At 46.1% G+C, this 26890-nt stretch overlaps 2 protein-coding genes and 1 long non-coding RNA gene across 4 annotated transcripts; 2 read left to right on the forward strand and 1 right to left on the reverse strand.

Annotated features, from left to right (window-relative positions):
• Positions 1–765: 765 nt before the first annotated feature.
• ANAPC5 (anaphase promoting complex subunit 5) lies at positions 766–13504 on the reverse strand. Its single transcript, XM_040080851.2, has 17 exons — positions 13275–13504; positions 13109–13188; positions 12422–12531; positions 11812–12007; positions 10772–10838; positions 9924–10025; positions 8656–8846; positions 7772–7853; positions 7011–7100; positions 5941–6122; positions 5343–5478; positions 5026–5100; positions 4104–4225; positions 2883–2990; positions 2213–2360; positions 1462–1624; positions 766–1110 (listed from the first exon to the last, which is right to left on the reverse strand). The coding sequence occupies exons 1-17, from the start codon at positions 13476–13478 to the stop codon at positions 896–898; spliced, it is 2271 nt and encodes a 756-aa protein (XP_039936785.1). The 5' UTR covers positions 13479–13504; the 3' UTR covers positions 766–895.
• A 205-nt stretch (positions 13505–13709) lies between these two features.
• On the forward strand, positions 13710–17743 carry LOC131378674 (uncharacterized). The gene is made up of 3 exons (XR_009208402.1): positions 13710–13839; positions 14539–14615; positions 17668–17743. It is a non-coding gene; the product is annotated as an uncharacterized LOC131378674 (long non-coding RNA).
• A 565-nt stretch (positions 17744–18308) lies between these two features.
• On the forward strand, positions 18309–26834 carry RNF34 (ring finger protein 34). Of its 2 annotated transcripts, none has more exons than XM_040080521.2 (6): positions 18309–18379; positions 21339–21557; positions 22893–23279; positions 23590–23643; positions 23893–24094; positions 25148–26834. In XM_040080521.2, the coding sequence occupies exons 1-6, from the start codon at positions 18374–18376 to the stop codon at positions 25333–25335; spliced, it is 1056 nt and encodes a 351-aa protein (XP_039936455.1). In that variant the 5' UTR covers positions 18309–18373; the 3' UTR covers positions 25336–26834. The 2 variants fall into 2 exon arrangements, with proteins under 2 accessions (XP_039936455.1, XP_039936456.1); XM_040080522.2 differs by lacking the exon at positions 18309–18379 and adding an exon at positions 18641–18878.
• The last annotated feature ends 56 nt before the right edge of the window (positions 26835–26890 follow it).

Here is a 26890-nt window from a genome sequence, read left to right on the forward strand (position 1 = left end):
AGCCTGCTCCAAGCCCCATCCAACCTGGCCTTGGACGCTTCCAGAGATGAGACAGCCACAGCTTCTTTGGGAACCTGTGCCAGGGCCTCCCTCCCCACCCTCACAGGGAAGAGTTTCTCCTCTGCCAGTGGGAAGCCATTCCCCCTTATCCTGTCCCTCTCCAGATTTCTTGGAGGCCCCTCCAGATACTTCAGTTGTGATCTCCATCTCTTCACCCATAAAAGCAGAGCAGGTGAATGACACACAGTGCTGAGGGGAGAGCACACACAATAAAATCATTTCAGCTGAGCTGGGGCTGTTGTTCCCCACTCTTCACTCTTATCCCCCCTCTGCAGAAGGACACATGAAACAACAGTGCCAGGACTTTGCACTGTTACACCTCTCTGACTGAACCCTGTCTTTTCCCCTTCTGCCAGCACCATCTGTTTCTGCAGTGTAAACAGCAAGTGCAGACAGGTTAAAAGCAAGGACATGTTTTAAATGAGACTCCCCCTTCCATACCACTTAAAAAGAGCACAAAGGAGCTTTGCCTACATTTTCCACTCTTTTTTGTACCCTGTGTTCATAAAGCCTGCACTGATTCAGGAAATGTCACTATTAAGAACATAACATTTCTTCTTTGTGACTGCACTACTCCCCTCAGTGTGTTTTTAACACAGTCAAGAGGGTCTTTTCTCTTTTTTCCCCACTAATTTCTTAATTTCAAGTAAAGAATAGAAGTGAAATGAGTGGAAAACGATGTTTGTGTTACAAAACACAAGCTCATTCAAGAGCAGACCATGATTTATTGGCAGTTATTCTGAAACACGGATTACTTAATACAACAAAAAGATGTTCGTAAAGAAACAAACGAAACCGAAACAGGGAAAACAAACAAATCTCATCTTTAAATGCATCATTTGAAGGCATTGATTAAGGGAACACCGTGTGCTGGCAGCTCCTGGTGCAGCTGACGGAACAACATGGCACATTTGTTCCTTTCCTGGGTCTTGCCGAGGGTGTGGAACAGCCGGGCTTGGAAGTAGAGAACGTCTCTGAGCTGCTCCTTGCAGTCCACTTTGGCAAAGTAAGTCTTGGCTTCATTTAGATTCAAGATAGCAGATTCCAAAGCTGTGGGAAAAAGGGGGACAGTCATATTTAAGAAAATATCACAGGAACAACTCCAAGCAAGGCAGCTCAAGTCTAAGGAGGCCAATTATAAATTCCTCGGATTTTCAAAACCATTTGTGTCTTAGCAACATGGCCTCTCAGCTAGTTTCTGTTATTCAGCCTTTGCTGCAAAATATGTGTGTGAAAGTATGCAGATAAACAGTGTGCCGTTATAAACATCTGTGGAACAACTAATCCCAAATTAATTTCGTATCCAATAACCAGGTAACACACTCTGGTGCAGCAGGACTCCAGTGCAGACAATGGTTTGAACTTCTGAGCAGCCTCAGAGAGAATTACTCTTCACACTACCTTCAATCTTCTTTTGTGGAGTGTAGGAAGCAGCAGAAGCCACCTGACATTTGGCCACCAAGAACATGGCACAGCCTTTGTCCAGGACAGCTCCGTGGGCCAAGACAGGTTCTATTGCCATGTGCAGGATATTCAGGGCTTGTTCAGGAATGCCAAGGATCAGCTGAAAGAGAAATACTTGCTGGTCTCACACTGGAATTCACTGATACGAGCAGCTTCTTCAATGAACACCAGCACAAGCCATGTCTGTTTCTAATAACGCGATGTAACACACACTATTTTTTTTTAAACTTTTTCCCACAATCTTCTTCTAAATCCAAACTTCTGAGTAGAAATGAGCTGCTCTCTGAAATGATTGGGAAAGGCTTATCCACTTAGTCAGTGCTGACAGCCATGCCTCTCAGAATAAACAACATAACTGAACTCATTACCAGCTTCATTTTAATGTACAAGCCAACCTGTACTAGTAGAAAGCCAAAATACCAGCATAAAAAAATAACTGAAGACATTAAGACAGGGGAAATTTATGCTGCTTAATTATATTCAATAACCATACATTTTAGTGATACACATGAAACTCAACTTTTATTAACTTCCTCAAAAGCTTTTGCATTCAGACTCTGCTTCCTCACAATCAATAATTTAATTCCAACGAGGTTTTGTTCTTAAATCTCACAGGAGTAAAAACAGCATCCAGATCCCCAGAATAAATGTTGCCCTGCAGCCCTGTGAAAACACAAATCAGACCTACCTGGGAGAAAGCCAAGTTCAGCACAGTTTCAGAAGCCAAGTACTGCAGGCTGTATTCCCGAGCCAGGGCCAGAGCCTGCAGCAGCACCGGCAGCGCGATGGTGTGACACGAGGATCTCCAGTACAGCTCTGCTATGGACAGCAGCACCCTGAGCAAACAGGCAAGCAGGTATAAACCTTTATTCTAGATGAAAAATGTCCACTCGTTTCCCAGGGAATTATTCCATCCACAATGGTATTTGTTTTATTATGATGTACGCTGCTGTGTATACAATAAATTTAAATTACACCCTTAAGAGGAGATGCCACAGGCATGCAAAAGATTAAATAACACCGTAGCTCTTTCAAGATTTACACCAAGGTAAAACTACACCTGCACACATTTCCATTTCCTATTTATTTTAGATGCAGTGTTTCCTTCTTCTTCCATGAACCTCCATGGAACTTTAAGTTTACCACCTTTTAGTTTACAGATTAAAAAGAACTAGGTTTAAATGACACAATATTTTGAGGATTCCTGCATACTGTGATTAATAATTGAAATGACTGTAATCTCAGAATCACAGCAGGTAATCTGAAGACTAGTGAAGTCTGAACACAGACAAATTGAAATGGCTGATTCTAATCACTGCAAAGTGGCTTTAATACTCTGAAAAATGAAACATTCTTACCTAATCACCATCTCGGTGTTCTTGATTTTCTGGCAGTGGATCAACAATTTCTGCAGAAGTTTGTGCGCCTCTGACATTTGATTTTGGGCTTTCAATACAATGGCTTTTCTGTGGAGGTAGAAAGAAAACATCAGCGTATTTTTGTATAGAATTCTGCTCCTCAGAACACAGTAAAACAGGTCTCTATTCTGTGACCTGTGTTTCTTGTAGCTGCAGACTGGCACCCTGACAAAGTGTACACATGCTGCACACGCAGACAGGAGGAAAAACAGATCTCCCTGGTGCCAACTGGACAACTCCCAGGCAGAGAGGATCAAACTCATAAAACAGCTTTAGATAGAAACCAGGGATTGCCAAAACTAAAGGCCAAACAGGCAGCAGAAGTGGGAGGACATGCAAGCTAGAAAGCATAAGTAATTATCTGTGAGAAAAACAGGTATGAGCTAAAGCAGCTAAAATTGGCCTGAGCTAACAAGGATATGGAGCAACAGGAAAACGGAGAACAGAGAGGTCAGGACCAAGCAGCAGGGGATGGGTACAAACACCCTGAACTCGACACTGAGCAGAGTATTTAAAGATCAGGGAATTCATGATCAGTCCAATTCCAGAAGGACAAGCATCAGTTCCCACAGCTTGAATACTGCTCTTCCAGCTGACTGGCACTGCCTGCTTTTAGGTGCTTTGCCTCATTGAAAATCAACAGGAAAGTCTTAGAACACTAAGTTGGTTTTCATACTCAATAAATACCAAGTTTTAACTGTAACTATTTTTAACATGTCATTCTCATTTAGAAACAAGACCCCATTAAGGTGAGTGAAAAAAAAAAAATCACATTGTTCCATTTTGGAGATGTAGAAACCAGGCCACTGAGGAATTCGCTCAAGGCCTGAGCTCCCTCCCCAGTTATTTGACATAAAAATCTGCTTTGTGCTCACATTTGAGAAGAGCAGATTTTGAAGATGTTACTACAACAGATTCACAGCTAGAATAACACCAACTTCAACTATTCCAGCTCTTAAAATGTCCAGGGAAACAACTACAAATTATTTTTGCAGACATGCTCTAAGGGAATAGCCCTATAGATTAGACAACATGACCTTAACTAGTTCTGGGAAGGGAAAAATATGTAAGCACATGTGACTGCCAGTGATAATTTTGCTAAATTTTTCATTATCTTCATGGAACACACCTGCAAGTGCATGAAGACCCAAGATTTCTTACCTGTACACACCTTCAATGCTATTAAGTGCTGTAATTCCTGCTACAAGAGAATCTGCTACATGGTATCTGCCATCGTTCATGGCCCGCTCAAACTGTATTTTCTGATCAAACAGCATCCAAAGCTAAACAAAGAACATCCAGAAGCAAGTTTTAGAAGTGGTGCCCGCTCATTTTCTAATCCCGAGATAGAATTTACTTTTTATTTTCCCCTGGGGTACTTATGTCTAGACACATTAACTCCACTGTCCAATTATTGGATTTACTGAATTACTGTCCTCAACAGAAATGCTCAAGTCTGGATTAATGTTTCAGTATCAAAGTTCACCTACTTGACTGCATTTTGAGTAAAAAGGCTCTTTTAAATCATTACTAATGATACGAGACTTGTAGGCAAGTAGACTTGTTCTGTGATGGAAAGAGAAGGTTCACACTGTATTTGATGGCATCTCAAACACTTCAATGTAAATACTATCTTATAGGCTCCTGTGGCAATGTTTCCCAGAATCACACAAAAATCAGGTTATTAGCCTATTATCTCAGCTATTTCTGGGTTGTAATATATCAAAATAAGCAGCACTCATTAAACAGAATTTGGAAGCTCCAAATCAATATGGAGCATTTAATTACTCTATGTGCTCATGAAGTAGATGTATATTCCTCTGTTAATGAAATTTCTACTTGAACAGCTTCATCTAAGGAGGCTGTGGTGAGAGAAATGTCTTGCCAGTCTGCAAATAACACAAGCAGCTTTTCCATGCTTTTGTAAAAAAGCTGATGCTGCACAGCTTCCCATGAGGACGAGCCAAGGGAAATGAGAAAACCTATGGCCCAAGGCATCCAGAGGAAAATTCAGGAGCAGAGGGATTCAGATCCTACTGTGTAATAGTTACATAACTTACAGGCTGAATGTAAAGTATTCTACCTGGGCATGCTGACTGTTGGGAGGGAATCTCTCCTTCAGGTGTTTCAGTATTTCGGAAGCAGCTGCAAAGTACCCCTGGAATGCAGAATGACACCGATTAATGCACCAGGGCGGGCCCTGCTCCCCTCCCTTTCAGCCCAACCCTCAGGGAAGGCATTTACCAAGCAAACACCCTGCACTGTCTCTGCCCCCAGAGCAGGGGGAAAAAAACAGAAAAGGCAGAAAAAACCCCACAAGTCGAGTCGTGCACCCTGCGTCAGTAACACCCAGAGTGCTCTCACCAAATGGCACTTGGTGCTGGTAGCCCCAAAGCTCACCTGCTCGGCGTGCAGCTCTGCCAGGTGACACAACACCACGGCGAAGGACTCGGTGTTGTTCTGCTGAACGCCCACGTTCACGGCCTCCAGACTGTTCATGCTCAGCAAGGTCTGCGCTTGCTGAAGTGCCATGGTGCTTGTGCAAGAGAAGTATCTTTTAGTTTTCAAGCAGTAAACAACAACCATTTTTAATCTATGGTATTGTCACGACAATAGTCTGCATTGTCTGGTTAAGCCTGGGGAGAAGGAAAACTTGTAAAGCAACTGCTGTCCAAGGACTCTGGACTGTGCAGGCACAGCAAGTACTACAGGCTGAAAGGTGCACAAAGCCACAGCACAGAGATGCTGAAAGTGCAGGCACAGGAACAATTTATGATCTATTTGCCACTACTAAATGGAAACTCTATCTCTTCTTCAGTATGAGTTTTAAAGGAACACAAGAGAATGGAAATAATTGCACTCAGCCTCTACTGAATCACAGTCTGATTGCTTTATTTTAGTGCACTGCAGAGACACAGTCACTTGTTACACCTATATAAATGCATTATGTGCTAACAAGTGCAGCAGCTAACCCAGGAGTTCCAAACAAAGCAAATACCTGCGGCCATACAATCTCCAAATGGCTGTTTTCTGTGCTATGCTGATGTCAATGAGCTCTGACAGGCTGTGCTTCCAATGCAACAGATCAGAATCTTTTAAGGCATCCATTAGTTTGTTGGCAGCCTTTCCTGCAAAAGCTCTTTGCTGAACCAAGGACTGTATTCCCAAGGAAGCAAGGTACTGGGAAGAAGGAAAAAAAACAAACCTACAGTGTTGGAAGACAACAGAGTACCCAAGGCTTGCAAATTACACCGGAGCAGAGTTCTAAACTACTAAAAAAGAATCCCAAAAAGACAGCACAGACAAAGGAACACTGCTCCAGGCATTTCTTTAAATAATCACTTATGCACACCCACACATATGTGAATGTCATTTTGCAGGATGTGAAAGGTAATTTCCACTCCCCCACAGAAATCTTATGGAGGAGGACAGGACCAGTACCTGGATTTCTCCAGAACTACTGTGAAAACAGAGCCTTTGCTTTCCTTCCTTCCCCACAAAGAGGCCATGTCTGCTCCTATCTCCCAACAACAGCAGTTGAGTCCTTTTTAGAACAATTCTCTTAACAAAGGAATTGAGGATTTGGGGAAGACAGAACTAAACGTTAACAGACAACAGATCTATCAGGGCATGAACTACCAAAGGGAGGGCTGCCCTGCAAGACTCACAGGGCTGTACAAGTAAACGTGTTCAAAGCCCTGCCAGAGGCATCAGCCCTGAGCTTCAAGGAAGGTGGAGGCCTAAGAACCTCTCCTGAGCACCAGATTGTACCTAAATGGTGCCTGGGCCAGCAGCCACAGACAGTTTTTCTGCCTGAAAATCAAACAAATTAGAAGGAAAACCAGTAAGCCTTGCAATGATGCTCTGGTATTAAAGCAACTGAACTCTGGCTTGTTAATATGAAGAATAAAAGTCATAGAAACAGCTAGATTTTGGAGTGTTAAAACATGTTTGTTTAAATCCAGTCACATATTTTAAACAGACAAGCCACAAACCCCCAAACTCTGATCACACACATGCCCATGGTTTGTCCCAGAATAAAGTTAAGAATTGATGAAATGGACTCACTGGCAATCCAAAATGTAAGGATTTGTTCACAGAGTGCTCCAGCAGAACACAGCTATCAAATATCTTCTGCTCCAGGATGTACAACCAACTCTAGCAAGGAAAAAGATCAAAATTTCATTGCAAATTACTGATGGCTGCAGCACTTTTAACTTGGCTTGCTGTTACAATGCACAAAAATTCACTGGAAATGCAAACCACTTGAGGACTGATTCTAAGGAAATTTCTACTAAATGCTGCACAGCAAAACACATCACAAATGCAGCTAGGCTGGGATGCTGGTGTGGCAACAGCCAGCACTGGAGGTTCGGTGATGCACAAAATACAGAGAATTGTGGAATGCAGCACCTCAGGAGTTTGATATCATTGATCTAAATTCATTATAATTTAATTACAGGGGAAATAATAGAGAGAAATCCAAGTCCTTCCCTCCAACTTTGCTTGCTCTAAAGGTGGCTGGTCACTCTGAGAATTCAACAGACACGAAGGAGGAAACTTCTGAAATACTTCTTCTTTTTACATCATCTAAGACTCAACTTTGAGCTTACTGCTGAGATCTCTGGGATAACAATTCCTGCTTAAGAAATTAACCCTGAGCTGCAACAAAACATCCCATGATCCTGCAGTTTTGCCCTGGGTTCCAGAAGTGCTCTCCCCCCACTGCTGGGCAGTCAAATGCTCTGGGGGAGATGCTGCTGGGAGAGATGTTCTGCAGGAGTTCACTGAGCAAAACGACTCCAGCCCCGTTTGAACAGAGCTCTCACCAGGCAGTGCTGCAGGCAGACGTGGTCGTTGGACTCCTGGGCAATCCTGATGGCTTCCTGAAGTGCCAGTTCAGCCTGCTGGCTATGAGCAGAGGGAGAACAATTAGCATCCTGATCCAGGGGAATATTGATCTGAATTATGCATAATGCACTCAGATCCCTCATTTAACAGCCTGTGTTTCCCACCCAGCACTCTGCAGTGCATTCTGATTTTCAGGACAGTAAGTCTGACAGCATCTGCAAACCAAAATGCAGCTGCAACCCCTGCATGGGCTTTCAAACCCTGTACAGGCCATGGTGCCAAGTTATTGTTGGAACAGGGGCAACATTTCGAATCTGCCTGTGTAGAAATTGTTGCTCTCAACAGTGTCCTTCCCCTCTCCAGTCCTTTCACATCATGCCTCCAGGCAGCAATCAATAAATGCAAACCATAAATGAAGATGGGTAGGCCAGCTTTATCAACAAAATAAATCCCAACCCGTGTGGCATTTTAAATTTTAAGAGCTCAGATGGCTTTTTATGTTTAATTTTTCTTTTGCCAGATCACCAGCTCTGTGTTGACATGCAGAAAGCCAACCACACTTTCTTGAAAATACGGATGAAAATAGGCATTCAAGACCACTGACCCTTCTGAGGTCATGGAAACGTAATTGAACACTTAAAACACCCAGGACACAGAAAAATGTCAACGCTTAGATGGCTCAGTTATTATGGAAACCAAACAAACATCAAAACAAAAACGAACCCAAACAAATCAAGATCGCGAGAGGATCCCAACCCAACCGCAGCCGCTGCCAAGTGAGAGAGCGCCCCTGAAGGGATTTTCAGAAGGAAGGGAGTGCACTTTGCCAGCACTTTGAGGTGGCCCAGGGTGAATTCCTTACTAGTGGCCGAAGCGGCAGTGCAGGGCCGCCAGGTTGAGCGCGGCGTAGCGCAGGCTCCGCCCGTAGCCCTCGTCCCCGTTGCTTTTGCTCTCTGCCCCCGTGAGGATCAGCCGGTCGAAGTAATGCAGGAGGCTGTGTGTGGAGCTGAAGACATCTTGCACCCTGAGGCTGTTTAAGTAGCTTAAATAATGCTGGAAAGGGAAACAAACCAGCTTTAATTGTACAGATACGAAACCAGAGGTTTTGTTTATAATTACGAGGTGTTTTTGTCCAGAACACTTAACCGTGAAATACTGTTCAGAAGTTGCAATACTGTTGCTGCCTGGGCAGAATTTCTGGATAAAATTGGATAACTTCTTGGACAATATTGGCTGTCTGCCCTAATAGGATCTGCCAAATGGTGGAGATTACAAGATCTGGCTGTCAGAATGATCCCAGAGAGTCTGAGGTCTCCAGAGGTGGAATCTCTGTATTTGTGTGTGAAGTGAGAGTGGGAATGGAGGCAGGACCCCCACAGAGTCTGCACTCAGGGAGATCCTAAGAAACATCAGCACTGCTTCCAAATGCTGTGCAGACAGAAGGGAGATGCTAAAATGATGTATTTTCTTTTTGGCATGGAGACCTGGGCAGGATAATCCTTTATGTTGTGAAGTCCAGCCAGGGACTATGGCAGCCCTTTCAAGGATACCCTTCCACACAAGGCAACAAAAATCCTGTCTGCTCAGCCCAGGGCTGCTGGGAGGAAGAGGCAGAAAGCAAGACAGGAAAGAGTTGAACTTATGGAATTTGCTCAAGAAGAAGCTGTTGAGGGACAAAGCAAGGTCTGGAAATGCTCCTCAGCATGAGTTGTCTCTGGCTTTCAGTATAAATTGCTAATAAGGACCAGAAGCAAAATAAACAACAACCAGCAAAATTAACAGATATTGCACTTAATACTGATTTTTAAACTACAGGAGTATGGGACCTGAAATTCCTGAGGAAAATGTGGGTAAAAGAAATAAGTTTTAGATTTAGTTGAACAAGAATGCACTCAGTCTGAAATTAAGAGGCTTGCATCTGTGCACGAAGGGGAAGAACTTTGCTTAATTAAGGTTTTTGTACCTTCAGGAGTTTTAGTCTGAATTATTAACATTTACATGCAACTTGCTCACACTTTTATCATCTACTTATATTTCAATAGAGAATAAATTACTTCCAAATAATCCTATCCTAGAGATAAGAAATCCTTTTACAACCACTCTGGATGAAAAAAAAAAAAAGATACTTACTGCTTCAGCAAAGTCTGGATTAAATTTTAACAAGTTGTTCAATTCCTTTTGTAAAGATGCAGGAGCAAGAGCCTTTGTCTCATCATTCTTTAGTAAAGAAGCCTGGAATAAAATTTGAACAGTACAAGTAAGATATGTAAGTCCATAAGGAGGGTTATAAAACAATATTGTGGTACAGGATTGTCAGGTTGTTATCTGCTTGGAGAGGACATTAAAGAAGGTTTTGTAGCAGCTCTACTATGACAGTGGCAGTTTGAGTCTCTATTATATTATAGTGTTCACTTTGCAAAGATCAGAGAGACCACGTCAAATAAAACCTTATTCAAAGGAGTGCTTAAAGGCACTTAAAGAATCCTGCTCAAGTTTCTCTCTGAGGAACTAATGCTACACATTGCTCACTGGAATTACATCTATCTTCTCACACAAAAAAAAACCCTCAGGAAAACAAATCAATAAATCCACAGTTTGCTTTGGCAAGCAGTTCAATTAATAAAAAATTACAAAAACGTCGTTACTAAAATTAGCATTACTGACTATTGAATTATTGACATTTGTGTCCATGTGTATTTCTGTTCCCTTTTTTATTTACCAGCTGGAATAACCAACAAAACTGCACATTTCACAGAAATGTGAGGCAAGCAGAGCAGAAGGACCTTCTGAGAACCAAATATCAGCATATGGTGACATGTCTGGAGAAAACACTCACAGCCCCAAGTGCTCATACTGAGCAACGACATGCAAGATATCAACCAGACCAGAGAAAACATCACAGCTGACGCTGTGGATAAAATTCAAGGTGAAATTCATGTTATGGAACATTTCCTCCACTTTAATGAGAATTAAAATACCTGCTGAGAAAGAAAATACTCTGCTTGTTTCTGGGAAAGAGGCCCACTGCAGGCTATCTCTTCTTCCCTGGTAAGAAACACTCTGGTTAGAAACAGGGGCAAGGAAAGGCAACACAGAAACACATTGCATCAGACACCACACACTTTTGCTTTATAAAGTTTTCTGAGCTATTACAGCTCAAAGCATGGAAGAACACTGAGAAAACTTAATAAAGAACAAAATTTACTCCATCAAAGTCAGCAATCCAAATGATTTCACACAGTTTGGCTTCAACCTGCAGAGACCGTAGCTGAGAGCAACATTACCCTAAATACACCCTAAAAAAATGAAAGAAAAACAGCAGAGAGAAGATTTGGGGCTGGCATATTCAAATGGCTCTGCTCTGGTTTTTTTGTCTTCTGAAGACAGTCCCAAGGAGATGAACTGGCACTTTGGCCACATCCATCACTGCTGGAAACAGCTGTTCTGCAAGACATTTCCTCTGTGGAAAGGCAGCGAGAACAGCACACAGCCAGAGCCCAAAAGCTGCTGCCTGACTCACGATGCAGCAACTCCTGCACAAATTTATACAAATACAGTCTGCAAAGTACATTTCAAATATATGGGCACAGAAAATACTTTGAGGATTATTCTTACAATGGAGCACCTCTTCAGAAAACTCTCAGTATTTGCTTCTCCTTTTTGAGCTAAAAAGACACGAGTTCTTTTATTTGGAGAAGGATGAAAAGCAAAACAAAACCGTTCAACTTCTCCTTATTGAGCAATCTTTCCTCGCTGGAAGCAGAAGTGACCTCTCCAACAGTTTTAGCACTGGTGACAACCAGAGGAGTGGGAAATTGTGGGCAGCAGCTGCTTTGGGCCGTGGTTCCCTGAGCCAGGGTGAGGATGGGGCAGTGCCACCTTCCCGAGCCACTGACAAACGTCACCACACGGTGGCACCAAGGAAACGAGCGGACACAAAGCTCAGCCCGGCTGCTTTAAAAAAGAAAAACATTCATTTTCTTAAGAGGTGGGAAAGGCTTTAACACGAATTTATCACCTTAAAGGCCCGTCAAGTTCTTCTTTCTCCATTTTCCCATCCAGCTCCTCTGGATTTGTCAGCTCCATGTCATTCTCGTCGGCTCCATCCTTTTTCTCATCCTTTTGGAAGTACTGCTGGAGTTCTGTGTAAAGTTTATAGACCTGGCTGAAGGAGAGTTTGTTGTATGCCAGGATCATGTGGCGCAGGAACAGACCTGCAGAGGGAAATGCCTGCTGTGAGCACGGGCTGTCAGCTGCTGCTGCAGACAGGAGACCAAAATCATGGCCAGCAGCTTCAACAACATCATTTAGTTCCTCATTAAACAGCAATTAATGAGGAATGGAATAGAAATTAGTGAGTCTCAGCTCAACGATACAACTCAGTGTTGCAGGGTGTAAATCTGCTCTAAATTTAGCAGCAAATCTCACTAAAGATAAGCGATAGATTGTTAAAATCAGTAACAACCTCACAATGTGCAAAACTATCGGTTAATATGCAACAACCCTGCAAGAGAAAAATGACATTCTGCAACTGTACACCTCCCTAGAAAAACAAAGCTGTGTCCTGAGGGAACCACTTCAGTGACAGGTATCACATCAAAAATAGCTTATGGATAACAATTATTTACCTACTACACTTGTTTTATGAACTTCTGGCTCTGTCCCTGAGAATGAATCTGAAAGGTCATCAAAAAATTGTTCCATGTCCTTCAGTTCTCCTTCTGCCATAAGTTTTAACCTAAGCAGGGGAAGAAAATTACATTTTTTTAAGGTATTAATATAGCCATAAAATATTCTCCTGGTTCCTGCATAAATGAGTAAACACAAACAAGTGATAACTAATTTCTTGGACCCAGGAGGTTTTCATACTGAGATAAATTATACTGGTAAGCCAAAGAATAATCAGGTTTGGGCTTTCTTTAAATTACTCTTTATTAAAAGAGAGTAATTAGACAAGATGGTTATTCTTAAAGTAAATAGGAACCTTTTTTTTCTTTTTATTTTTGAAATGTAAAATTTTTGACCGATTACATTTTGGAACTGTTGTTTAGTGAGTTATCTGATATGGCAACAGATCTTCTGTCCCAGAGAAACTTTAAATCTGATGACTTCGATGTCGATGCCTTTCAGAACTTAGTTATGACAAGTAAGAAATCTGTCGAAGCAGAGTTTTGGCCCAAACGTATGCTTTTCAAACCTGACATTTGCACCCTTCGGAGCACTTTGCAGCGCTCAGAGCGGACACAAACAGCGCAGTGAATTCTCACGGCGGCCTCGGCGGCGCTTCCCCCGCCCCGCCCGCACGGACCCCGCACCTGATGTGGACGGAGCCGGCCAGGTGCGGGCAGCACTCCTCGATGGCCTTGCGCAGCCGCGACAGCGCCATATCCGGACCCTGCGGAGGACAGCGACATGTCGCGACGGGCCGCGACACAACGGGGCCGCCCTTCCCCCCGCCCCGGCCCGGGCCCGGGCCCCGACCTGCAGCAGCGGCAGCAGCAGCCGGTTGAGCCGCCGCCGCTCCAGCAGGCCGAGCTGCGAGCCGGCGCGGCCCAGCTCGCTGAGCAGCACGAGCAGGGCCATCTTGTGCGGGGTGACCCAGTCGCGGACGCCGAACACGTTGGCGTGCACGACGCCGTTCGTCAGCATGGGGTTGAAGTACAGGCTCTCGTGCACGCTCGCCATGGCGGCGGCCGGGCCGCCCGTCGCCCGGGAAACCGCGCGCGCCCGCCCCCGCCGGCCAATCACCGCCCCCGCCGCCGGCGCGCGCGACAGGCCGGAGCCAATGGGAGAAGGGGCTGTGCGCCGCCCCGACGGGGCCGCCGCGACGCGACGGGCGCGAGAGAGACGTTCCGGGAAGAGAAGGGTCCGCGCGGTGACGGGGCTGCTCCCCTGAGCTGCCCCGCATTGCAGCCAGGCCGCGGCTGGCGACAGCCAGGGGATGGGCTGCGCTCGGGCAGCTGCAGCCCTGAGGAGTTTTCTGCCAAATAAGGGAAGAGACTCTTTCCCTCTGTGCTGGCACTGCTGAGGGACCGCAAATCCTAGGGTCAGTTCTGGGCCCCTCACGTCGGGCAAGGCCTGGAGGGACTGGAAGGACTGGAGTGTCCAGGGAAGTGTCCAAGGAAGGGAACGGAGCTGGGGAAGGGGCTGGAGCCCCAGGAGCGGCTGAGGGAGCTGGGGAAGGGGCTCAGCCTGGAGAAAAGGAGGCTCAGGGGGAACCTTTGACAGCCGTGAGGGTCGGGCTCTGCTCCCGGGGAACAGCGACAGGAGGAGAGGGAGCGGCCTCAGGCTGGGCCAGGGGAGGCTCAGGGTGGACATCAGGACCAATTTCTTCACTGAAAGAGTGGTGAAGCATTGGAAGAGGCTGACCAGGGACGTGGTAGAGTCATCATGCCGGGAAGTGTCCAAGAAACAAGTAGACACATCTCTTTGCAATAGGGTTTGGTGATTGGTCACAGGTTGGACTTGGTGACCTTGGAAGTCTTTTCCGTCTTTAATGATCCTGAGATTAATGGAGCAGGTGAGGCGCAAGTGACCACGGGCAGTAGCTTGGTGGGGTTGCTGATTTTGGGAGCTCTCTAAACAGAGGCAGGGTCTGGTTTAAAAAGGATACATTGTTTATTCTGCTGCAAGTCAAGCACCCCAAGGGGTAAAAAGTTAAATCTTTTATACAGTGGAATTTAGATGAACCCACCTATCTATTACATTTTCTCTGCGCTCTGACACAAGCATTTCTATGTTACAGAGAACACCACAGGGTGTATTCACTTCCCTCTGGATTTCCTGCGAGATAATTGTGAAGCCATAAAGATGTTTCCACATGTAAGTTTTTATTTTCTCAATAACTTGTTAAGGTGCTTCATTAAGGCATCATATTCCCAAAGAAAATACTCCAATTATTATAATAGTTCTCATTTTTGTAAATGAGAGCAAAACAAAACTCAATATTATTATACATCTGCATGTCCCCGGGGATTTCCATTGCGCTGCTCCTGATTCATGCCTGGGGGTGGTGAGAGGAGGAGGAGGAGGCAAATCAAGAGGAGTAATTTTCAAGGATACATTTACATTTAAGAAACTTAACATTGTAGCTTGCTGCTGGTGTAATTAATGATCGTTTCCATGCCCTCGAAGAACTCATTGAGCTGTGTCAGAATAGAGAAGGCAGGAAGTAACAGCAGCTACTTTGTTAGAAAGGTCAGTTTGATGCCATTTCCTGAAAATAAAGCCCGATGGCCTGGGAGGAAACACGGAGCTGGTGGCGTGGCCGGGCAGGGAGGGGAGGGGGATCAGATAAAGGCCGGGCTGCAGCCGGCCTGTGCAAGGGCTGGGAGGGGAAAGGAAATGCCAAACATCTGCTTCTGATGTTTCTGTGCAACGCTATGGAGCCGGAGCGCGAACCCTGCCGACAATCCCTCAGCAGAGAGAACATTTAGAATAAACTTTTAAAGTATGTTCAAATCAGCTCTCACACCTGAAAACCAGCAGTGAGAGATGACTTTGGTTGTATCAAATCCAAGATTAGGTAACACAGCTGAAAAAGTCATCTTTTATCTTACCTAAACTTGGCTGTGCCCAGCGGCCAAGCCGGAGGGAGCACTGTGAGGAAAGGTTGAGAGAACTGGGGTTGTTCAGCCTGGAAATGAGAAGTTTTGGGGACACCTAATTGTGCCCTTCCAGTGCCTAAAGGGGCTGACAAAGAGAGAGAGACTGTTTACAAGGGCCTGGAGTGACAGGACACAGGGAATGGCTTCCCACTGGCAGAGGGCAGAGTTAGATGGGATTTGGGGAACAAATTCCTCCCTGTGAGGGTGGGGAGGCCCTGGTACACGGTGCCCAGAGAAGCTGTGGCTGCCCCTGAATCCCTAAGTGTCCAAGGCCAGGCTGGATGGGGCTTTGGGTAATCTGGGATGGGGAAAGGTGTCCCTGTCCATGGCAGGGAGTTGGAAATAAATGATCTCTAGGGTCCCTTCCAACCCAAACCATTCTGATTCTGTAATTCCCTGACTCTTCCCATAGCCATTAATATCCAACCCAAAATCCCCAGATAAAGCTCAGCGATTAAATTTGTCTTTTGAAACTTTGCTATTAAATTTTGCAGATTGTTAAATTAAAACCAAATTAACATTCCTGGGAAGGATCACTTCCCTCCCTCTGTCTCTGGGGCTGTGTAAAACCTCGGGGGATTATGGAGCTGCGGCGAATCGCTGTCACTCGTTATTTGGCAGCAGAAGGAAATGGGACATCTCGCAGTAATAGATTTAAATCTTTTAATGCTGCTTTGGCACAGTCCAGGAGGCTCAGCGAGGGCAAGTCCTTTATTAATAGAACCTCTTGAAATGCTCCTTTTCACCCACGGAGTAGCTGGCACAGTCAAAGATCCTCCTTTAAAACCCTCAGCGTGGTTACGGTCTGGGCTCGCTGATGCAGTAAAAGTCATCTCAAATCACATGTTAAGGACATGATTCATCCAGATCTGCCCAAATTAAGGCAGGAGTGGCAAGTGCAGCTGCCAGCACTGTCACCAGATCTCAGCTCTGTCAGGCCCACGTTACTCCCTAAAACATCTGTGTTTGGGAGGATTTCTTGTTTAGCAAATCCTTAACGGAGAAAAAGGGAAAATGTTGGGTTTTGTTTGGTTTAGGACAGCTTTTACTCCATTACAGCGACTGCATGGGGAGTTCTCATGTTTTAATGTAAAATTATTTACAAAAAGATGTGTGCAACTTGGTACTTCAAGGGTGATTGAATTGACAGAGTTTAGATGACATAGAACTTCTTAAAAACCAAACTGTACTGATATTTTTGAGGTGTCTTAAAGCAATCCCTTGCATGAGAAATGTGAGGAATGTGCCACATCAAGCTCCAACATTGTATTCACAAGGCTTTTCTATTTTTTCTGTCCCTTTGACTAAAATGGCAAGCTATTATTGGGGGAAAATGATGTTTTTTATTAAGTCATGTGTACAAGTATAGAGCATGTCTAAAGCTTGTCAAGGAGCATAAGCATTTCTAAAAACAGTGACCTGATTTTGAATTAAAATATGGTGTCAATGCAAATCCAGAAGTCGGGCTGTGTGCAGGATCTGCTCTTACTCCTGAAGCTGCCAGGGCTGTGCCATTCACATGGCAATTACACACCTTTTCTTTCTCTATTTTTTACCCACTTTTTGTATCTCATTTGCTCCAAAAATAGATCCTTCCTGCAGAAATAAGCAGATTGCATCCAACCCTTTGTAGGGGTAAATTTGATTTGTGCTCCATGTTTATTTTCAGCCACTTTTGTCCGTTCCTCTTTTTGGCAAAGGCCTGCCTGAATCTTGGCCCTGTGTGCTCTTACATAAAGCTTTACTGAAGCCTTGGTCAGGTTTGTGCTGCTGGGTTTTATTTAATGTAATCTTCTGGTTAAAAGCTTTCAGTTCTTGCAATCTATGATTATTATTTTATATTTATATATCTCCCACTTACAGCCTAGAGAAAATAACAATGGCATCTAGGAACTCACTGGAAGTGGATTTTTAAGTAATAAATCTTTTCACAAGTTTAATGATTCTCACTAAAGGGCTTGGTAGAATAAAGCTGAAAGAAGGTGGATTTGGGTTAGGTGTTGGGGGAAATTCTTTACTCAGAAGGTGCTGAGGCCCTGGCACAGGGTGCCCAGAGAAGCTGTGGCTGCCCCTGGATCCCTGGAAGTGTCCAAGGCCACTTTGGAGCACCCTGGGACAGGGGAAGGTGTCCCTGCCATGGCAGGGGTGGTGCTGGATGGGCTTCACAGAGGGAGAATCCACAACATCTTCGGGCAGTTCCAGTGCTCTGCCACCCTCCACGGAAAGAAGCTCTTCCTCCTGTTGAGGTGAAACTTCTCGTGTTTTAGTTTATGGCCATTCCTCTTCATCCTGTCACTGGGCACCACCAGAAAGAATCTGGCACCATCCTCCTGCACCCCTTGGAGATGTTTGGATTGATGGGATCCCCTCGCAGTGTCCTCTTCTGCAGACAGCTCCCACAGTCTCATAAGAGAGATGCTCCAGAGCCTTCACGGTGTCCATGCCTCCCCTTGGACTCTCTCCAGGAGCTTCTTCCCTGCTGTCCTGAGGAGCGCAGAGCTGCACACAGCACTCCAGCTGTGCCAGGAACGAGGGGAGGGGCACCATCACCTCGGGGCCACCATCGGTGCCACCGTCAGTGTCTGCATGGGTGACACCACCAGTGCCACCCTCGGGGCTCCATCAGTGACACCATCAGTAACACCACCAGTGCCACCCTCAGTGACCCCTCCAGTGCCACCCCCGGTGCTCCACCAGTGCCACCCTCAGTGACCCCTCCAGTGCCACCCCCGGTGCCCCCCGCGTGTCCCGGCCCCACTCGGGCATTTCCGCGCCCCCTCGGCCCCGCCGTGTCCTCTGCTCCCATTGGCCGCGCGCTGTCGCTGCCGGGGCTCAGCAGCCAATGGGCTCGCGGCGCTGCGGCGCGGCAGCCAATGGCGTGCGGCGCGGCGGCAGGGCCCGCCCTCCGAGCGGCGGCCCGGCGGGGTCGGCGCGGGGCGGGGGCGACGCAGCGCTGGAGCGGCGGGAGCGGCCATGAAGGTGAGGGGGGGGGGGATCCCAGAGGCTGAGGGGTTCAGCCAGCCGGGAAAGCGCCTCGCCCTCTGCGAGGAAGGAAGGAAAGAGGAGGGAGCGAAGCGGGGAGGGTGACGGGGCCGGGAGCTCGGCGGGATGTCCGGGCCGGGCCGCCCCTCCCGGCTCGCCTCAGGCCGCGGCCGCCGTCCCGCCCCGCTCTGAGGGGCGCCCGGGCCGAGGGGCCCCGCGCTGAGTCAGCAGCCGGGCAGGGCCCGGGCCGGGCCTGTGAGGGGCACACCGGCGGCTCCCGGCTGTTCCGGGCTGTTCTCCTGAGGTGTCGCGTCCAGCCCGGGGCTGACGGCTTTGCCGTCCGCGAAAAGCTCTGCTTGGTCGTGGTGTAAAGAGGAGTTTCAGTTAAAATGATTAAAAATAAATCCCTCCCGCTGCTCTTCCGTCGTTCTTCGGCTTTGGTAGCACACCCAGCTTGCAAAGGTGTGTCAGGAGCAGCAGGTGAAATCCTCGTCAGGTAACTAAACACCCTTAAAGCTAAAAACAACAGCAAAGAAGTTGGGATGCGGGATTTTGCTCCTATGAGATGTACATAAGGTATGGAGAGGGAAGATACCGATGGCAGCTTGTCCATGGGAGTGGAGACTGATGGTTTTGGTGCAGAAATTGGGAATGTCTCTATTAATTGTTAAGGGAGGGAATTTTTGGTTTAGCGTGTTTGATTTGTGTTTTGTGTTGGTGCTTTTCAGCACGGTGCCATTTCTTTTACAGAACAATATGGAGTCTAGACACCGTAATTCAATTATCAGTTAATGACCTGAGGGCATAGAAGGAACCCACAGGTGACGTAGGTTAAGGAGAAAATTAATGCCCACGTAGCCCTACCTTTCAGCTTAAGCAAGTGGTTGGCAGCAAGATAAAGAGATTTTCTGTTTGATACCAACCATTTCTGTGTGTCTAAAATGGGTAACAAAAAGTTCCTAAAAATATATGTTTGGTGTTGACAGTGGTGTCTGAACAGTTGTTACAGGCTCTGGAATAAAATAAGTCTAAGAAGCAGGTGTTAAATTCTCAGGCCAGGCTTGTGGTATCAAATGTCTCCTGTCCTTTTAGTCATTGTGTGTTCTGCTGCTGCTGTGACCCCCTGAACAGGCCACGGTTGTGTAAAAAAGAAAGTTAAATTTTGACAGATCCTTTTGGTTCAATACTTTATTTTTCCGTTATTTATATGTGGCTGCTTTGAAATATTTTAGATACATAATTAGCTCCTCGGTTTTGATGAATGAGATGAATGGCCGTGTTACGTTTTCCGTTAAGTATTTTTCAGAAGTTCCAAGTTTTAAAGCTCAGAGCTCTGCCGGACTGTCATTGTTTCTTTTCAGGATGTATTTCTGGAAAGTTAGTTCCTCTTGCCTAATAAACCAGGATAATTATATTTTGTCCAGGGAAAATGAATATTAATGCATTTCCACAGCGCTTATAATGGAGAAGCATTAAACAAGGTTTAGTTTGAGGCTGGGATGTGAGCTCCCTGGAGGTCAGGGAAGGGCTGCTGGAGTTCATCCCCCTGGAGGAAGCTGAGGAAGATCTCCTGTGCCTGGGGTGCCCAGGGCACGGAGGGTTCTTGTTTCACCAGGATGAATTCTGCTGTTGAAACACCCAGAGTGATGAGTGGATTTAACAGACGAGAGGATTTAATTAGAATGTATATTTGATGTTGTAACTGAAGCTTTTGTTCTTACCTTTTGTGCTCTGTGGTTTGAAAGAAGACGTTCTGGCCCATCCCTGGATATTCTGGTATTGAGTTCCCACAAATGTAAGAGGATTGTGTCCAGTTCAGGGCAAATGTGCAACTTCATTTAGAAATTAGTGGAGTTACTACAGGAATTAAAGCACCGCGTTACAGAGCTGAATTGTTCTGGTTGGTTGGGGTTTTACAGCAAGAATTAAAAGTCTCAAAAGCAATTATTTTCTGTCTTGGTGCTCTGGGGAAAAAAAAAAAAAAAAAAGATGCTGCCCTGGAATGAAAAAGAGAACAGCTGTTAAAAAAAAAAGTATGAAAAAGTAATTGTGTTTAAAGGAAGTTGTACCCCTCAGCTTCCTTTCAGGGAGAACCTGATGTGATTGTTTGCCCCGGGTGTTTTTTCTAGCAGGTCTCAGGGAGCCACCTGACAGTGATTAAACTTGTGACCTGCCCAACTTGGAGTCCAAATTCCACCTCTGAGTAGAATATGAGCTTTTGATAGAGGATCCAGTGCTAAAGGCTTCCAGGGACAAAAAGCAGCACTTTGTTTATGTGTTCAGAACTAAAAACTGAAAGACAATTAATAGAAAATAAGTTTATTTAGATTTTTTTTAAAACTTTTGTTAGACATTTTGTAAGGCAACAAAACAAGGAGGTTCATGGAGATCTTGAAAAAAGTTTCTTTCTCAGTGAAACCAGACTGTAATTATCTTCTAATGAAAGTTGGTTTTCAAGTTTGAAAACCAGAAATGTTATTTTAGAGCGTTTTGCTGTGAGTCATGCAAGAGCTGGATGAGTTCTGGAGCAGATCCTGCAGGGACAGTTCTGCATTAATCACGAGAAGTTGCTGTTTCTGCCTGTCACCGTTCTGGGGTTTGCCCCTCACCTACAATGGGCTGTCAGTCACTCCTTCCTTGCTCCGCTGTTGCATCACTCCTCAAATTCCTGACTCTTTTTGTGGGGAATTCTCTAGAAGAGGAGCTGTGAGCGTGAGCTCCCTGTGCCTGCGTTGGCCTCTCGGAGGCAAATCCTTCCCACTTCGGATTTCAGCCGGGAGCGGAGCTGGTCTGTCGCAGCCGTGAGCGTGCTGGGATCCTGGAGCTCCGGGCGTTCGCACCACATGCTCCTGGGCTGATGACAGATGGAGTGAAGGAGCTCCTCAGCAGCAAGTCACATCTGGTGTGGGCTTTCAGATGATACTGATTATCTGCCTTTGCTCTGTGGTGTTTTCAGGCGGGAGCTACTTCCATGTGGGCTTCCTGCTGCGGGTTGCTGAATGAAGTCATGGGTACGGGAGCAGTGCGTGGCCAGCAGGCTGGCTTTGGGGGAGGTGCTGGCCCCTTCAGGTTTACACCCAGCACAGGCTTCTCAGCATACCCAGCTCCTGCTGCAGCCGGCACCAACATCGTCTGCAAAGCCTGTGGACTTTCCTTTTCGGTTTTCAGGAAAAAAGTGAGTATATTTCCTGTTGCGCTGTATTTTTTACCCCTCTGAACTGGTGTGTGGCATACTGGGAGATGAGTGTGTGTTTCTCAGAAACCTGAGGCAGGGAGGGAGGGAGGGAGTGCCTTATTCTGAGGTCACAGGAAATTACTGTCAACCAGGATTAGAACTTAGTCTGAGTTCATTAGTCTGATGTTCATTAGTCAGTGACACGTTGGATCTGGGCTGGCCTGAAAATTAATGGACTCAGATTTGTAAGATACATGCATTAGCTTCAGAATCTTAAACAGTAAAGAAAATCTGGTTTTGACCATGGCATCAAAGAGTGGTGGAGTACTGGAGTGAACAGACTGGGTGATGGAAAAGTTTAAAACTCAGAATACAGTATTAGAGCTTCTTTCTGGAAGTTCTTACGCAGTTCTGGTTGTTTCGTGAGCAGCTTTAGCTCTGCTCAATGCTGTTGTGCTCCAACAGCCTCTTCCTTCTTTGGGAGGCAGGTTGGTGGGTTCATCAGATAAGTAAAATTGAGATTGTTCATACTTTATTATTTCTGTCTATCACAACTGTCCAGCATTGTTCCTTTGTCCCCTCAGTGGTCTAATCCTCTGTAGCTCTTTCAGATGGTCACGAAGCCTCTTCTCTCAGTTTGTGGGGTGTTTTCCCCTTCCAGCATGTCCTGTTCACACAGCAGGGCTTTGTTGAATGAAGTGTTGTGTAGGGACATTTCTGAAGCCAATCTTAATTTACTGTAATCCTGGAAGCCTTCAGGAGTTTGGGTTTGTTCACAGCAGCTGGAATGCTGACAGTCTTGTCTATTCCAGCTTTTGTGTATGGTGAGTCCTTTGAACAAAGCTCTCCTCAGAAGTGACATCTGGGCATTTGGGAGTATTTCCCTCCATGTGATTGATCACATGTGTGCTCTGCTTTGAGTTCTTGGAATCAGAGGAAGCAGTAGGTTCTCTAAAGTTTGGGGTTATACTGGTGTTCTACACAGGTGAGAGGAGCAGTGACTGTATATTCAGAAGTATTTTAACAGACCATAAAGTTGGTTTTCGTTTCATTCGTTGTTTAGACTACAGCTTGAATACTTTATTCATTTGTTTTATTATATTTTCCACTGAAACCTCAAATCAGCTTCAGTAGTGCCAAAAGAGCGAGGGACTCTCATGGAACACTTGCAAAACTGACAGGGCAGTTTTCTGTATTTACATCTTAAAAAGTATGTCTGTCACAACTGACAGTGGAAGAACTAGTGGTAAATTCTGCAGCTGGGAGAAGGAGAGAGCAGGGCCTGGATTTGTTTCCTGTGACCCACAGCTGAATTGTTCCCTCCTTTCCCCTCAGCACGTGTGTTGTGACTGCAAAAAGGATTTTTGCTCAGTTTGTTCAGTCTTACAAGAGAATCTCAGAAGATGTTCCACTTGTCACTTGCTGCAAGAAACGGCCTTCCAGCGCCCTCAGCTAATGAGATTGAAAGTGAAGGATCTGCGTCAGTACCTGATCCTCAGAAACATCCCCACGGACACCTGCAGGGAGAAGGAAGACCTGGTGGACCTGGTGCTGTGCCACCATGGCTTGGGCTCGGAGGACATGGATGCTGGCAGCTTGCGTTCCTCACGCTCACAGACTTCGGGCTTTTTTACCCACCCCTTTTCCACCTCTGCATCCACGTCAAACCCAGGAGAACTTGCCAACAGAAGGGGAAGCACAGGAAGTGGAACACCTTCACGGGTACAGTGATTAACATGTTTTATGCAATAGCATTGCTTTATATTTTGATAGTTATGTATCAATTTAAAATAAAGCACCAATTGATACAGTTTGGAGGGGTGGGAAAAATGCCTTTTGTACCCTGCACCTGAAAGCTGGGGAGCTAATTAGCAAGGATTCCTAGTTCGTGTCAGAAGTGACTTAAACCTGGAATGATTAGTAGCAATTGGAACTTCGAAATGTCATTTCATTGTCACCTGGGTATGAAGGAAAGTGTTTTAAAAGGGAGTAACACGGGTTTTTATCCTGATGAATTTCATTTTGTACACAGGGACAAACGGAAACATCTGTAAATAATGAAGAAGAAGAAAGTGCAGAAGAGCAGGTGAGATATGAACTATCCAAAGAATAGATTCTTGGCATGTGACACCATAAAGTGATCTAGATCTCTGCCAACATTTGGCCCCATGCTCTGGTTCCTCCAGAGTTTGCTGTGTCTAGCAATGAATGTTTGCACACACACTGGCTTCACAAAGAATTAAATTTTAGCCAAGCTGCTGCAGCTTCACCTGCTCCAGCTCTGGTGCTCTGAGCTAAGCAGGGCAGTTCAAACCACACAACTGATGTGTTTCAGACCCCAGGGCTGGCCAGGAAGAGAGCGAGGGCGTCCCTGTCTGATATCTCCAGTCTGGAAGACATTGAAGGGTTGAGTGTTCGGCAGCTGAAGGAAATCCTCGCCTGCAATTTTGTCAACTACTCAGGATGCTGTGAAAAATGGGAACTTGTGGAAAAAGTGAGCAGACTGTACAAAGAGAACGAGGAGAACCACAAGACACGTAGGTTTATACTTTACTTCTGCTTTCTTAAGCTTCTGCTTTCCAATTTGTGGTTTGGTTCTGCCAGTGGAAGAACTCGGTGTCTTGGTCTGCTCTGCTGGAGCACCTGGAAAATGTGTTTTAACAATGCAGGGTGCCCCTAGAGGAGCTGAATGTGGCTGTAGGGATTAAACAAAGCTTTCCAGGATTGTGCTGGTTTTTTGAGACTTTCTTCCAAAGCTTGAAGAGCTCAGCCTTCACAGTGAAGGTAAAATTGCACAACCAAGAACTGGTTCCTCAGAGAACTGAAACTTGGCACTTCCATGTGCTTTGCTGGGTTTCACAGGGCATTAGCCAGAGCTGCTCTGTAGCTGTGCAGATCAGGGCACTTCAGGGCTGTTACTGCAGAATTAAAATCTGCAGTGACAAAAGTCCAAGTGCCTTGGTCTCAGTCCACATTTCATAAGGTCTTTCTGTGGCTGCAGCTCAGTGGCTGCTGTTCTGCCCTCTGTTCCACGCAGCAGTTGGAGTCTTTCACTTGTGTAATTTGTCCTCAGACCAATTCCTGCTCACACAAAGCTTGGGAAAAAATCTTTAGACTTAAGGTTTATTTTTTTCACCACGATCTGGTGGAATGTTCAGTTATTGATGGGGATGGTGACTATTTGCAGTGAAACTTGACAGGTTTTGGTCACTTCTGCCATCTTTATGGCCTACTTAAGGCTTCCACTTCTTAGTCCGCTTTATTATTATTGTGTTTAATCTTCTGAGGAAAGTGTTCTGCCAAACAGGGAGCTCGGAGATGGAAAACCAACATGCTCTGAATTTTAATCCAGCACGTTACTTTCTGAATTGAAAATAGCTTCTTGAGTTTAGAGAATGAACCAACTGTGTAGGATGTCCACTTGAGGGGCTTTGCTAGTTCTTATTTCTTGGCTTATTTTTGGAGGAGCATAGATTAATCCATAGCTAGGGGTTAAAAATCTCACGTGAGGCGATGGAGCACAGCTAGGCTGGAACCGCCTCGGTTCCGCAGGGCCCAGAGCCGTGACCTCCCTCGCTGTTGGTTTCCAGAGGGGGAGAGGATGCAGCTGAACGAGGACGACGACAACCTGTGCCGGATCTGCATGGACGCCGTCATCGACTGCGTGCTGCTGGAGTGCGGCCACATGGTCACCTGCACCAAGTGCGGCAAGCGGATGAGCGAGTGCCCCATCTGCCGCCAGTACGTCGTGCGGGCCGTGCACGTCTTCAAATCCTAACCCAGCCCTGCCCCGAGCGCCCCGGGCAGGATTCCTGTGGGCAGGATTCCTGCGGGCAGGAGTGCTGGGCGCTGGGGCACGCGGCAGCGCTGTCGTTTCGCTTCAACTTGGCCTTTTCCACACTGAGACGCAGAAGCTGGCGAAAGGTTTTTCAAGCAGCTCCTGCAGCGCAGGGCTGGGCGGGCCCAGGTGCTGCCCCGCTGACCTTACAGCCCCACAGATTGCTGGAGTCAAACCGTTTACAGCAGTTCTTGCTCTCTTCTGAAGAATCTCACCTGTCCTTACGCATTCAGCACTCAGCAAGTGGTCAGTTAACACCTCTGCTTGAGCCTATTAGCCTGTGGTGTTCTCTAGTGCATTAGAAGCAATGAATATATCAGTTGATTATTCAGCTTTTCCCTAAGGATAGAATGTATCTGTTCCGACAGCCTGACTGCGGTGCTGGTGTCGGGCACGGCTTAGGAAGCACTGCCATGAACTGTTCCTGCACAGAAGCCCTTAAGCAATCTTGCTTTATGCTGATTGCTCCCTCTGAATGTCTGTCATGACACGTGTGCTGTCTTGGCTGTTCTCTGTCAGTGTACCAAACACTCCATCACCTTGCAGGGCTCAGGGGCCACGCTGGGCTCTGCCTGGTGGGCTCCAAAAACCAGTGACTAAGTGGTTTTTAGTTTAGGAATAAACTATTTTTTTAAGAAGGGGCACTGTAGTAAACCATGTTAGCGTGGTCCTTAATCCGCTCATGCCTGTTGTAACTATTAATCTGTGCTGATTGTACTCCATGTGCCGACAGCCTGATGTTACTGTGAATCCTGATCAGGGGCACCTCCTTGCTGCTAACGTGGAATGTACAGCGTTACTCACCTGAACTGGGGAGACAGGAGCAGGGACACTTTCTTCACAATCTCCTGTTCACAGACTCTGACCCAAACCACCCCGGGGGCTGCTGAGGGCCCTGTATTGCTGCCAGCTCTTGGGTCAGGCTGAGCTTTGTGCCATGAGCTGGGCTCCAGGTCCTTGGAGCAGGAACTGTGAGGGTCCCTGTAGGATGGGAGCACAAGAGGAGCTCGTGCTGGGGGTGAGAACAAGAACCCTGTGACCAAGCACGTCCACGACTGGGATTGGTGGAGTTCACGATAAAAAAAGGTGAGGAAGGACCATGTGTGTCCAGTTATTCTTTAAGCAGGGTTGATTACAAAGGGTACAGTTTCTCCTTTGATTTCCTATGTGGCAGCAAAGTTCCAGAGCCAAGGCTGTGCTTGGCTGAGAGAAAGCAGCTTCTGCTCACACAAAACACAGCTCTGAGCTCCACTGGGTATTTTTCAGAAGGGAGCAAACCTCTCAATGGCTTTATTTTTTAGAAGTAACTTTTTAATGGTACTTAATTCCTGGAGTCTGTCCAGAGGGGAGGCTAATGAAGACAGACATGCCCTCGGTGTTATTTCCATGCTGCTCATTAGCCACTCGAGCTTAATAAAGATGGGTGATGGGCTCTCTCAGCCTCTGTCTCTTTTCTTACCCAGCCCTGGCAGTGCTTGAGGGGTAATGTTCTCAA

This window comes from Hirundo rustica, chromosome 17 (genome assembly GCF_015227805.2).
Source record: "Hirundo rustica isolate bHirRus1 chromosome 17, bHirRus1.pri.v3, whole genome shotgun sequence".
Classification (NCBI taxonomy): domain Eukaryota; kingdom Metazoa; phylum Chordata; class Aves; order Passeriformes; family Hirundinidae; genus Hirundo; species Hirundo rustica.

Coding starts and splice junctions, on each gene's coding strand:
- ANAPC5 (XM_040080851.2), bottom strand. CDS start 13,478: ATGGCGAGCGTGCACGAGAGCCTGTACTTCAACCCCATGCTGACGAAC. Junction 6,123..7,010: donor CCTTACATTTTGGATTGCCA/GTGAGTCCATTT, acceptor CCTTCTTCCCAG/TACCTTGCTTCCTTGGGAAT. Junction 1,111..1,461: donor TCCACAAAAGAAGATTGAAG/GTAGTGTGAAGA, acceptor TTTTTCCCACAG/CTTTGGAATCTGCTATCTTG.
- RNF34 (XM_040080521.2), top strand. Junction 21,558..22,892: donor TTTCGGTTTTCAGGAAAAAA/GTGAGTATATTT, acceptor CTTTCCCCTCAG/CACGTGTGTTGTGACTGCAA. Junction 23,280..23,589: donor GAAGTGGAACACCTTCACGG/GTACAGTGATTA, acceptor TTTTGTACACAG/GGACAAACGGAAACATCTGT.